The 13,673-nt window shown below is 38.0% G+C and overlaps 2 protein-coding genes across 2 annotated transcripts in view; one reads left to right on the plus strand and one right to left on the minus strand.

The window, feature by feature from the left end:
- The window catches only part of raf1b (Raf-1 proto-oncogene, serine/threonine kinase b), a 24,379-nt gene extending 16,196 nt beyond the window's left edge, over positions 1-8,183 (plus strand). The window contains exons 13-17 of the mRNA XM_016249309.1: positions 2,866-2,912; positions 3,105-3,223; positions 3,860-3,991; positions 5,954-6,088; positions 7,449-8,183. Coding sequence (XP_016104795.1) covers positions 2,866-2,912; positions 3,105-3,223; positions 3,860-3,991; positions 5,954-6,088; positions 7,449-7,586 — 571 coding nt within the window. The 3' untranslated portion in view covers positions 7,587-8,183. The remainder of the gene's footprint in view (positions 1-2,865; positions 2,913-3,104; positions 3,224-3,859; positions 3,992-5,953; positions 6,089-7,448) is intronic.
- Positions 8,184-10,522: 2,339 nt separating this feature from the next.
- Positions 10,523-13,673, minus strand: part of mkrn2 (makorin, ring finger protein, 2) — a 9,348-nt gene continuing 6,197 nt past the window's right edge. The window contains exon 8 of the mRNA XM_016249324.1: positions 10,523-10,549. Coding sequence (XP_016104810.1) covers positions 10,523-10,549 — 27 coding nt within the window. The remainder of the gene's footprint in view (positions 10,550-13,673) is intronic.

Genomic DNA, 13,673 nt, shown 5'->3' on the forward strand with positions numbered 1-13,673 from the left:
GCCCAGCTAACCAATCACAGCACACGCTGGCCCAGCTAACCAATCACAGCACACGCTGGCCCAGCTAACCAATCACAGCACACGCTGGCCCAGCTAACCAATCACAGCACACGCTGGCCCAGCTAACCAATCACAGCACACGCTGGCCCAGCTAACCAATCACAGCACACGCTGGCCCAGCTAACCAATCACAGCACACGCTGGCCCAGCTAACCAATCACAGCACATTTCGTATTTCAGAAGGCGGGCCTTAATTTGATACAGGAACTATTCGAGCCGTTCATGCCAGACTGGGGAGAGAGATGTTGTAATGTGAAATATGTGAAAAATAATGTGTTTTTCGAACAACCTAGTATGAGAGCCTGTTCTAGCTCACCCCCAAAACAAAATCAAGACTTTGTAAAAGAACATAATAGGACCCCTTTAAACGATATGCGATTTTACATTAGCGAGTACACACCCAGAGAGTTCAGACATACACTATGAGATTTAGATTCACATTTAGAGTTCACGCTTTCACTGCGTGATTGTCTATTAAAATATTCTAAAATATTTAAATATTTAGAATTCCACCAAAATTCAAGGGTTAAAAACGTCCCGTATGACTTTTATATGTCTTTATTTATATCATCTGATATAGTATGTCACACAAAGAGTAGAGTTTTTTTTCTCTCTAAATATCACGATTGCAAATGTGACATTGATTTGACGAGCAGTTCAATAAATAAGAAGTTAATATTAATTGGCTTACATTTTAGACAACAGTTCCTGTATTTGCTCTATTTCATCAATGAAAATAGTTTCAAACAAAGCCACAGCTGAACTGTTTTGCGTCTCTGAGCAACACAACAGTGTTTCGTTACTGAATCAATCAGCCGTTTGAACGAATCGCTTGAATGAATGACTCAATGGCTCACTCATGCAGTGAATTTAGCTTTATATTGAAAGTATATTTTCCCTCCAAATCCTTTCAAATATTAGTATTCAATGTTTTGTTTCTGCATTAATGTCCTGCATTAAACAGTCTGTGTGAAAGCATCTAAATGCCACTTCAGACACAGATTCTGTTCCTCTGCACTGCAAACACAGATTGTGTTGATACTGATTTAATTTGATTGGTAACAGCTCTGTAGTCTCTTACTATTTAAATTTGATTAAAATTAAGAATTTGAAGTAAAATATGATGCATACATTTAATTAAGTTAGAAAACAAATATGAAGTCTCATGAAGGTAAAAATGCAAATAAAATGTCAAAATCTATTTAAACTTATTGGAAAAGTTGCAAACTATCCACTGCACAGAATATGAAAAATATCAAAAGCTTTGGCAGTCAGAGGTCCATGGCAGTCCTAAACCTGCCAAAATACCAGCACAGTAACACACTCAGAGAAATATCGTCTGATTATCATTAAAGACAAAATTCCAGAAAATATCGAGATATAATTTTTTGTCATTATGGCACACCCCTAGTTGCAGCAGGGTTGGCTGGATCTAAACCAGCGTTCATCAACCCTGAGGCTTGCAACCCTAAACGCTGTTATTTGCTAAATGCAAATCATAACATGAAGCTAGCCAAATGCTGTATGGTTGGGATAGGAAAATTAACAGGCTTTCAAAACTTCCATACTTAAGCTGTTTTGTTGTAGATGTCAAAGGATGTGCATCTAATGAATTCAACAGTATATTGGCTTAAATAAATAGTAAATTGATAGAAGATAGTGAACTTAGATGCCAACACAGACAAGCTGTCTGACGTGACATGATCCTCGAAAACCATGAACAAAACTGCACAAAGTAAATACAAATGCAACCCAAAATACACTAAATATGAATTGCTTTTGTACAATAAACTGCTTTGGTACTGTGTTGGGTATTGCAATGAAAAATTATACTACCATTCAAAAGTTTGGGGGCTCTTGGGGGTCTTAAGTCGCTGGGGTATATTTGTAGCAATAGCCAAAAACACATTGCATGGGTCAATATTTATACATTTTTATTTTATGCTAAAAATCATTAGGATATTAAGTAAAGATCATGTTCCATGAAGATATTTTGTAAATTTCCTACCGTAAATATATCAAAACTTAATGTTTGATTAGTAATATGCATTGCTAAGAACTTCATTTGAACAACTTTAAAGATGATTTTCTCAATATTTAGATTTTTTTGCACCCTCAGATTCCAGATTTTCAAATAGTTGCATCTCAGCCAAATATTGTCCTATCCTAACAAACCATACATCAATGGAACGCTTAGTATTCAGTTTTTATTTTATCTCAATTTTGAAAAATGTACACTTAAGACTTAAGGTTTTGTGGTCCAGGGTCACAATTAATAATATCCAGCAAGGGACTCATTAAATTTATCAAAAGAGACCTTTATAAAGACCTTTTCAATTAAATGTTGTTATTTTACATGTCACTGTATATCTGTATATCCATCAAAGAATCCTGGAGAGAGAAAAAAATAATATATATATATATATTATTGATGCATTTGATACTTTTCTGGCTTTGTGTTTGAAAGAAGAATGTTTTGGACCTGCGGTGTTTGTAGTGTAACACAATTAAGACTGCAGAGCACAGCATGCTGTCACAGAGTTTGACAGCATAGTATATTTTCAGTGGCAGATTTGCATTTTGAGAGCATGATACCATCAGCTATTTGTAGAAATGGGACCAGGTTTTAAAATAGTACAGCATAGGTGGGTGTTTGTGTGTAAACTCAGAGGTGGTTTTGTCAGTTAACACCTGACGGTTTTCTCTACCAGTATGATGACAATGCCAAATATATACAGAATATAACCTCTGGAAATATAGAATTAAAATGTTTTCTAATAACTCTTCATGTCTTTTGTTTTCTAGTTACCTACATGCAAAGAATATCATCCATCGAGACATGAAGTCAAATAGTATCTTTTACGAACAACTTCTGAATTTGACATCCTTTTATGTCTGTATTGCATTGATTGAAGTGGTGAGCCATTGCTGCTACAGCAACCTCTATAGAGAAGGTTTATTTTTGAAGCATGTTGTTTTTGTGCTCACCCCGACCAATGAATATAGTGCTCAAGCTGACATGAATTCCCTTCACGGAAGCTCAGATATCTTCCTGCATGAAGGGTTGACGGTGAAGATCGGTGATTTTGGTCTGGCCACGGTGAAGGCGCGGTGGAGCGGCTCTCATCGAGTGGAGCAGCCGTCTGGCTCCATTCTGTGGATGGTGCGTTAAATGAAGAGTTCAGCCAAAGATTGGTGAAAATGTGATCACCCTCCGGCCATCCCAGATCAGGATGAGTTTGTTTCTTCATCAGGTTTGTAGAAATGTAGCATTGCATCAGTGTCTTAGCAATGGATGCTCTGCAGTGAATGGGTGCCGTCAGAATGAGAGTCCAAACAGCCGATAAAAATGAATATAACCAAAATATGAGTCCATAATCCAAATGAACACTTCCTCCACTGGAAAAGTCCATTCTTGTAAACGGTGCAGATTTCTCTCCTGATTCAGACGAGATGACTTTTTCACTGGAGGAAGCGCTATCATGGATTATGGACTTGTATATTAGTTGGAAACGTCTTAATGCTGGATTTGTTTGAGCTTTTGTCTTCTCCAGATGTTAGCCGATGGACTGGAGTGCTGTGGATTACTTGTGGATTATTGTGATGTTTTTATCAGCTCTCATTCTGACGGCACCCATTCACTGCAGAGCATTCACTGCAGAGCAACTGATGCAATGCTACATTTCTCCAAACCTGATGAAGACACAAACTCATCCTAATCTGGGATGGCCGGAGTATATTTTAAGAAAGTGTTTTATGTAATACTTTATGAATCTTTTACTGATACTGATGTTTTTAGGCTCCTGAGGTCATCCGGATGCAGGACAACAATCCTTACAGTTTTCAGTCGGATGTGTACTCGTACGGTGTCGTCCTGTACGAGCTGATGACCGGAGAACTGCCTTATTCTATGATTGGAAATAGAGATCAGGTACAGTATCATTCTATAGATATCACACGATCGTGGACGTGATGCAGTAATCTACCTGTTCACCCTGCATTTAATAGCACATGGATTTCACTCTCAGATTCCTGCTTGCAGGGTTCTTACGCAGTTTGGAAGTTGATTTTAGTCATTTCCGGGTCTGGAAACGTATGGAAAGCAGAGTATGGAAAAATATTTGCATTTCCAGACTTTTGCCCTTATTTAGTTTTCAATAATTTAACGTTATAAATTTAATGAAAATAAATGTATCCTACAAGAAGTGTGTTTTCATGGCAGCTGTGCAGTGATCGTCAAACACGACTGAATGAATGCACTTTTTCATTATGCAGGTTTTTTCCTCAGGATATTCTTAGCACTGTATTACAGAGCCTTTAAAAGCACCTCTGCCGAAATAAAAAATATACAGACTTTAGTGTGCGCACGAGAAACCATTAAACTTAACACACAGGACGATGCACACTGATCCATCTGTTGCACCATCAGCTCATTTCACGGTGGTTTCTTGACTGCCACACAGTAGGCTATGCGTTAAAGCAGACCGAAGGCATTCAAATATGATGTACTGCACTAAGAAAAGCCACATTTGAGCACTTTTAGTGTTTTACAGTGCCGTCAGCTCATTTCATGTCATGGTTTCTCTGCCGCTACAGAGGATGTGTTAAACTGGACTTAAGCTCTTGATATTAGAGGTACTACTCTTAAGGAAAGCCAAATTTTGAGCAAATAGATCTCTGTTAATCTATGTGCATCCATGCTCTTGTTTTCTTCATAGTAAGATGACCGTGACGCACAAAGGTTATAGTCTATAAAACTAGAAAATGTAATGCGTGAGCACAATATTCCCGTGCACATGTGAATAGTTTCTCGAGGGCACGAAAAACTTTCTTGTGTGCGTGCAAAAGTCTGTATGTGTGCAAGAAAATCAATAAAAAAAACAAACCCTGAGAAGTATTTACAGATGACTGTACTATATACCAAATATAAAGCTGGAAATAATGCTGTATGTACCATTTATGTGAAATACGGTCTGAAACTCTGCTGAGAGGTTTGGGATTCGAGTCTGGAAAAGTGTGGGATTTTGACATGGAAAACATGTAGGAATCCTGTGCTTAGGAAGATTTTTTTGTGTAATGTATAATTAGAAATAGGAGTTGTAAAATTAGTTTTGATTATATTTTGCAAGAAAACTAATCCTATTTTTAAGAATGTTACATCGTGACGTTATTTTTATGACCGTTAAGTACATTTTAAAACATTCTTCCTCAAGTAGTGATCCTAAAATGAAGCCCATTCTGTTTAATGCGAAATCTAATTGTATATATTTTTTTATCTTTCAGTTTTGAGCTTAAATATGACCTGGGCATTTCTTCGCAAGACTAGACACGGGTCCTAGTGTGTTTAAGCTACAGCATTGGCTCGCAGGGCGTGATAAATGCAGTAGCTCAGTATTGAGTGTGTGTGTGTGTGTGTGTTGAGCTTGTGCTCACAGCAGCGTGACTCTGAAATGTGTTTGGCAGTGATCCGGAGCGCTCCGGCCCTGCTGCTAAATTTAGGAGCCCAAAGGCTAAAGGTCCGTTTAAACCACCCTCGCTGCTTGTGTAGCCTATTGTTTAATGATGAGGTGAAACGAAGGCCGTTATTATTGTTTTCCCCCAAATCCTCGTTCGAAATCAGGGATTCTCACTCATTAAGTATTGCGTTCCAGCATGAAATCTTTGCTGCGGCTGATTTGTGTAGGAGAGGTGTGCTATTGCTTTTCTAAGACATCAGACTTGAAATCTATTCAGTGCAGGAAATAAATAGACTTATCTATATCTAGAGACCAGAATATCATCCTAGTGTCTTTTGCACAGACGAGCAGCAATCGCGCTGTGCACAACATGCAAAAATCTAGTTCCCGTTGTCGTTTCGAGTAGAGTTAGTTGTTCCCTGTTGCTTTGTATGCAGATCATCTTTATGGTGGGGAGAGGCTATCTGACCCCTGACCTCAGTAAACTCTACAAGAGCTGTCCTAAAGCCATGAAGAGACTCGTCGCCGACTGCATCCAGAAGTCCAAAGACGACAGACCGCTGTTTCCGCAGGTAACGTCGCTTACAAGTCCAGTGTAATCGCTGTCATTACTGTCAGAGGAAAACATTACATTATCACCTATTTCATGACAATTAAGAACATTGTTTCCCACAAATTATTCTGATTGATGATTCTCTTTGCTCTAGAACAATATTTTTAAACTATATATATATATATATATATATATATATTACATAATATAGTGTTTGTTCTTAAAAAACTATTATAAATGTACAACAATAAATATTTATTCTTTACAACTTTAAACTGAAAAAAACCCAGCCACTTATTCCCAAGTGTGAAATGTGTAGTATTTGCCCAAAACAGATGAAAAATACATTTGCAACAGCCTATGGTAATAATAACTGTGAATATTTTGTTAATAATAATGCATTTTGTGTTTATTGTTGTAGTCTAATGCTCAGTTAGTTATTAATAATGTGTCAAAAAGCAGAAATAATTAAAATATTGTTCTGCATGCCAGTTATCAGAATGAATTAATCTGTATCAGTGTCATAAAATCTTAAATGTAAATAATATATTATTTTACAATTCAGTGTCTTAACTGTAAATAGTGTCATAATACAAAAAAATGTCGTAATGCAAAGACCTTGATGTCCTAAAATAGTTATTAATATTATTTTCAGTTTTTGAGTAATTATGGCGTGGTAGTGTTCTCGTTTTGGGGGATTCGCCAGCTTGTTGCTGTGCGTTTGACCCAAAATTGAGCACTGTAAAAATGATTTTTTTGTAAGATTATTGGAGTATGCTTTACAATTTCAGTCTTTCAGTTTCTTCTGTGTGTAATTCAATGCGTTACTTGCCGTTTCTTTGTAATTGTTTGTGAAATTTACTAGCAATTTCTAAGTGAAAGTTGTAAATCCAGCACCTTTTTTATTGTTTTCAGTGTACCTCAAATAATGTGGCCACTTATGATGTGTCTAAAACCCTCTTAGCTGTTATAAATTCACTGTAAAGCACGGCTTCACGGGGCTTATTGCTTTTATAACACGGTTAATCCATATACGTAGTAAGGTTTCACAAAATAAAACGGAGCAAATAAAGTGTAATGATATTAATAAACACAGTATTCTTCCACCAAACAATGTAGCTCCTCAGAAACAGTTGTGGTTGCTACAAAGTGGTTGCAGAGTAACACACAGAAGTAAACAAAGCTGTGTGTTACTTTGTAGCGTCGACTCTACAACAGCTTCGAACGCGGCTCAGCCAATCAGAGTCAAGCACCGGAACGCTCCGCTTTATAATAACCGTTAACTCGCGTGACTGGCAAGTCGAAACCATTTTCATGCAGGGCTGTATAATGACAATGTTTTACTGCATTGGCATGATTTATGTTGGTGTCTTTTCTAGATCCTGTCCTCGATTGAGCTGCTCCAGCACTCGCTCCCCAAAATAAACCGCAGCGCGTCCGAGCCGTCGCTGCACAGGGCCTCGCACACCGAGGACATTAACGTCTGCACTCTGGCGCTTTCATCCGCCTTCAAGTGAAGAGGATGCACTGGCCACGAGGCTCATGTTAGAGCTGTGAACGTCCAGGAGTTGATTTCTGTGCTTTGTTTAGTATATTCTGTGTGTTACCTTCAGTCGGCCGGTGCTTGAGCTGGCTGACTTCACTGAAGCTGCTCTCTCTTCTGCTCTGCTGGCGTTCGGTGCCCCAGGACCTGTTTGGAGGGGAGCAGCTAATAGCACTTTCTTCACGCGGCTCACACTTTGATTGATTGTGTCTGGCTGTATCATTACTCCGTACGATCACTCTGAGGGGTTTCTCATCAACCATGCAATCATGTGTGTCTGAAACGAGAGGCTCGACATGGAGCCGGTTGTGTTTTTATATCAGACGCCATCTAAACGCCTCCTTAGCACAAGCTATAGGGAGCACTTTATGATCTCGAGTCTAGACGTCTCTTTGACTTTGTGTATGTTACGAAAATCAAAGAAAGAAGAGTGGGTATTAACTTTATTACGAGACGTGTTAGGGATTCGTATTTCTTTCGACTTTTAGTGCTTGTCATGGAGAATTAACTTGTGAACTTGACAGATTGTTTATTCATTGTATTTTAATAAAATTTAAGTTAAATACACCACGGAAGATTTGTGAGTAGTTTATTGTGTTTAAGAACCAGCAGCAGCAATAATGTTATGCAAGTATTCAATGATTAAGGACTAGTTCACACAGAAATTAAAACTTGCTGAAAATGTACTCCGTCCATATAAGATTATGAGTTAGTTTCTTCATCAGGTTTGGAGAAATGTAGCACTGCATCAGTGTCTCAGCAATGGATGCTCTGCAGTGAATGGGTGCCGTCAGGATGAGAGCTGATAAAAACATCACAATAATCCACAAGTAATCCACAGCACTCCAGTCCATCAGTTACCATCTGGAGAAGACAAAAGCTGAAACACATCCAGCATTAACACGTTTTTAACTCAAATGCCATAGAGCCCATAATCCTTAAAATTGCTTTGTTTCTTTAAGAAAAATCTGTTGTTGGTCTGAATGCGTGCTGATATTTAGTACTCTTGCTCGTGTGAAGCTACCTGAATACAATTACAATGGTTTCATTTCAACTCTCGTGTCTAGTGATGTAGCTGATATGAATATCATAAGTAGTTCAGCCACAGGTGTGTGTGTGTTTTGGCTGTACACATGGCTCATTCAGAACCAGAACAATTTAAATGTATAATTTGGGTGTTGTGGGTTAAATATGACACGACCTGACAGCCTTTTTTTTTTACACAACAGATCAGTGCCAGTGTAACTTTATTAAAGATGTTAAAAATCAATTGCGAACAGCACATGCTGAATATGGTACAGATAAAGGTTTCATTACTTTGCATGGTAGAGAAACTATTATAAATTCACTGTAAAGCACGGCTTCACGGGGCTTATTGCTTTTATAACACGGTTAATCCATATACGTAGTAAGGTTTCACAAAATAAAACGGAGCAAATAAAGTGTAATGATATTAATAAACACAGTATTCTTCCACCAAACAATGTAGCTCCTCAGAAACAGTTGTGGTTGCTACAAAGTGGTTGCAGAGTAACACACAGAAGTAAACAAAGCTGTGTGTTACTTTGTAGCGTCGACTCTACAACAGCTTCGAACGCGGCTCAGCCAATCAGAGTCAAGCACCGGAACGCTCCGCTTTATAATAACCGTTAACTCGCGTGACTGGCAAGTCGAAACCATTTTCATGCAGGGCTGTATAATGACAATGTTTTACTGCATTGGCATGATTTATGTTGGTGTCTTTTCTAGATCCTGTCCTCGATTGAGCTGCTCCAGCACTCGCTCCCCAAAATAAACCGCAGCGCGTCCGAGCCGTCGCTGCACAGGGCCTCGCACACCGAGGACATTAACGTCTGCACTCTGGCGCTTTCATCCGCCTTCAAGTGAAGAGGATGCACTGGCCACGAGGCTCATGTTAGAGCTGTGAACGTCCAGGAGTTGATTTCTGTGCTTTGTTTAGTATATTCTGTGTGTTACCTTCAGTCGGCCGGTGCTTGAGCTGGCTGACTTCACTGAAGCTGCTCTCTCTTCTGCTCTGCTGGCGTTCGGTGCCCCAGGACCTGTTTGGAGGGGAGCAGCTAATAGCACTTTCTTCACGCGGCTCACACTTTGATTGATTGTGTCTGGCTGTATCATTACTCCGTACGATCACTCTGAGGGGTTTCTCATCAACCATGCAATCATGTGTGTCTGAAACGAGAGGCTCGACATGGAGCCGGTTGTGTTTTTATATCAGACGCCATCTAAACGCCTCCTTAGCACAAGCTATAGGGAGCACTTTATGATCTCGAGTCTAGACGTCTCTTTGACTTTGTGTATGTTACGAAAATCAAAGAAAGAAGAGTGGGTATTAACTTTATTACGAGACGTGTTAGGGATTCGTATTTCTTTCGACTTTTAGTGCTTGTCATGGAGAATTAACTTGTGAACTTGACAGATTGTTTATTCATTGTATTTTAATAAAATTTAAGTTAAATACACCACGGAAGATTTGTGAGTAGTTTATTGTGTTTAAGAACCAGCAGCAGCAATAATGTTATGCAAGTATTCAATGATTAAGGACTAGTTCACACAGAAATTAAAACTTGCTGAAAATGTACTCCGTCCATATAAGATTATGAGTTAGTTTCTTCATCAGGTTTGGAGAAATGTAGCACTGCATCAGTGTCTCAGCAATGGATGCTCTGCAGTGAATGGGTGCCGTCAGGATGAGAGCTGATAAAAACATCACAATAATCCACAAGTAATCCACAGCACTCCAGTCCATCAGTTACCATCTGGAGAAGACAAAAGCTGAAACACATCCAGCATTAACACGTTTTTAACTCAAATGCCATAGAGCCCATAATCCTTAAAATTGCTTTGTTTCTTTAAGAAAAATCTGTTGTTGGTCTGAATGCGTGCTGATATTTAGTACTCTTGCTCGTGTGAAGCTACCTGAATACAATTACAATGGTTTCATTTCAACTCTCGTGTCTAGTGATGTAGCTGATATGAATATCATAAGTAGTTCAGCCACAGGTGTGTGTGTGTTTTGGCTGTACACATGGCTCATTCAGAACCAGAACAATTTAAATGTATAATTTGGGTGTTGTGGGTTAAATATGACACGACCTGACAGCCTTTTTTTTTTACACAACAGATCAGTGCCAGTGTAACTTTATTAAAGATGTTAAAAATCAATTGCGAACAGCACATGCTGAATATGGTACAGATAAAGGTTTCATTACTTTGCATGGTAGAGAAACTAATTCAAATGAACATTGCATAAAAAGTAGTTTTTCTGAATTGCTAAAGCGCATTTCTTGAAACCATCACTCATTTTCTCCAAACCTTAAACACAAATCCAGACCTTCAAACTAAATTCACAGAAGCCCTGACTCTTCTGGCAAAACCAATCGCTTCAAAACCATTTCACCTGTACTCAAAATCAAACACAGCTTTCAAATCACACACACACTACAGATCATTCATTAGACACTTCAGAGAAAAATGATGAACACAGTTGCATAGTTACAAAAATTTTTTTATTGTATATAGTAAATATTTTGCAATAAAACACACACGCACACAAAAGAAATCACACCTAAGTTTGGTGAATATGCCAAAAAAAGTTGTTACTCAAAAAAAAAAACTACGTATATACATTCACATTTTTAGAAGCAAGTGTGAACAGTTTTGAAGTATTGTGTGTAAATGATGACAGCCGTGTTGCAGTTGTGCGTAACCTTGGCTTTCTTGTGATTAGGGTTTTGCATCACAAGTTTATCACAGTGCAAATTGTGTTTTAGTGAGCGAGAATGTGTTTAGAGTTTTTCAAAGAGTGCATGAGATCTGCAAACAGTGTCTGAACTGCCAGAACGTGTTTAAGGTTTTGCAGAAAGAGTGGTTTATTACACACATTGGTTTAGGCCAGCGAGACTTCGGGTCAGAGAATGGGGTTTAGTGTCTGTGCAAATGTGAAAAACTGTAATGCATGAAATGTGTGATTTGGCCATCAGTGGTCTTCTTGACGAACAAAATAACTAAACGTCTTGATTTGGACATAGCCGCTAAAACAATTTCTCTTCAGTAAATAAAAAAAATCACACACAAATTAAATCGAAAATAAAATGAGTGAAATTCAGTCATGTTTATTTCAAACATAAATGACTAATTCAATACTTCAATTTGAATAATTGGCGCGAAGATGGTTTTTATTTCAGTGTTTTCGGTTTATCACAGACATCGTCTGATTTAAATGAGATGAGCGCTTATTCTTAATTGTGGGAGTCAGTGGTTTATATCTGACTGACATAAATAATAGCACTTTTTATTTTAAATTATGTATTTTTTCAACTGGTCTTCAATTTCATGTTGATAAAAACTGTTATAAAGCACCTCAAGATTTTAGATAATTATTTCTTTTGAAACAGTGTAGTCAGAACTCTTAAACAAGGTTTCATAAAAAAACAATCACCAAATTAGTGCTTTTAAATATCCGTTCATGACTAATTCATTTTCACAATTCCACACCCATTGTAGAGTCGACTGCATTCTTAAATTCAATGCTTTGCTCTTATTTGAAGACATTTTTTCATCAGAGTATTAATGTTTCTATTACAAACAAACACATATTTGAAAATTTTTTATGAAGTTGAACATCTTTCTCCAAACCATTCATGAGAGGAAATAATAGTTTTAGTCCTATTGTGCACCATATTAGTGAGAGCTCATTATTAATCTCTTGTTATTAGCATTATAATTGTATAAAGGTGCAGTGTATTTGTGCGATTACTGTGATCAAGCGATTGTTTCAAAGACACACAGACCACTCGGTCACTAAACGGTTTATTACACTCGTTCCAGTGTCACTCAACAATACAATTCAGGAAACGGAATATAATAACCCATGATCAGATTCAAGAGTGAACCAGATGAGTGAGTGCAGCACTATCAACTGGTCTTCAATTTCATGTTGATAAAAACTGTTATAAAGCACCTCAAGATTTTAGATAATTATTTCTTTTGAAACCGTGTAGTCAGAACTCTTAAACAAGGTTTCATAAAAAAACAATCACCAAATTAGTGCTTTTAAATATCCGTTCATGACTAATTCATTTTCACAATTCCACACACATTGTAGAGTCGACTGCATTCTTAAATTCAATGCTTTGCTCTTATCTGAAGACATTTTTTCATCAGAGTATTAATGTTTCTATTACAAACAAACACATATTTGAACATTTTTTATGAAGTTGAAGCAACTTTCTCCAAACCATTCATGAGAGGAAATAATAGTTTTAGTCCTATTGTGCACCATATTAGTGAGAGCTCATTATTAATCTCTTGTTATTAGCATTATAATTGTATAAAGGTGCAGTGTATTTGTGCGATTACTGTGATCAAGCGATTGTTTCAAAGACACACAGACCACTCGGTCACTAAACGGTTTATTACACTCGTTCCAGTGTCACTCAACAATACAATTCAGGAAACGGAATATAATAACCCATGATCAGATTCAAGAGTGAACCAGATGAGTGAGTGCAGCACTATGATCTCAGCCGAGTCCAACGTGAAGGAACTATAATCCAAACGCTGCATTCACTGCTGACAGTCAATGGCTACTTTTTTAACCACAGCAATATTGCATGATGCCCAAAAGTTATAAAGTTATGAATATATGTTATCTGAACTAGGTGCAACAATTACTATCTATTCATTGCATTTTTTTTTTACACACTAAACAGTATTTCTGTAATACACTTCATACAGTACTGGAGTGCATTTGAAAATGTGCCAGAGAGATTTTAGTTATCATGTTTTTATAGTGTGTGTGTGTGAGAGTGTGAGTGTTTGTGTGAGTGTGAGTGTGAGTGTGTGGGAGTGTGTGTGAGTGAGTGAGTGTGAGTGTGAGTGAGTGAGTGGTGTGAGTGAGTGGGTGTGTGTGAGGGGTGTGAGTGAGTGGGTGAGTGAGAGGGGTGTGAGTGAGTGGGTGAGTGAGTGAGTGAGGGGTGTGTGTGAGTGAGTGAGTGAGTGAGGGGGGGGGGTGGGTGGGTGAGAGTGAGGGAGGGGGGGG

This window comes from Sinocyclocheilus grahami, unplaced genomic scaffold, assembly GCF_001515645.1.
Source record: "Sinocyclocheilus grahami isolate Dianchi unplaced genomic scaffold, SAMN03320097.WGS_v1.1 scaffold921.1, whole genome shotgun sequence".
In the NCBI taxonomy this organism is placed as follows: domain Eukaryota; kingdom Metazoa; phylum Chordata; class Actinopteri; order Cypriniformes; family Cyprinidae; genus Sinocyclocheilus; species Sinocyclocheilus grahami.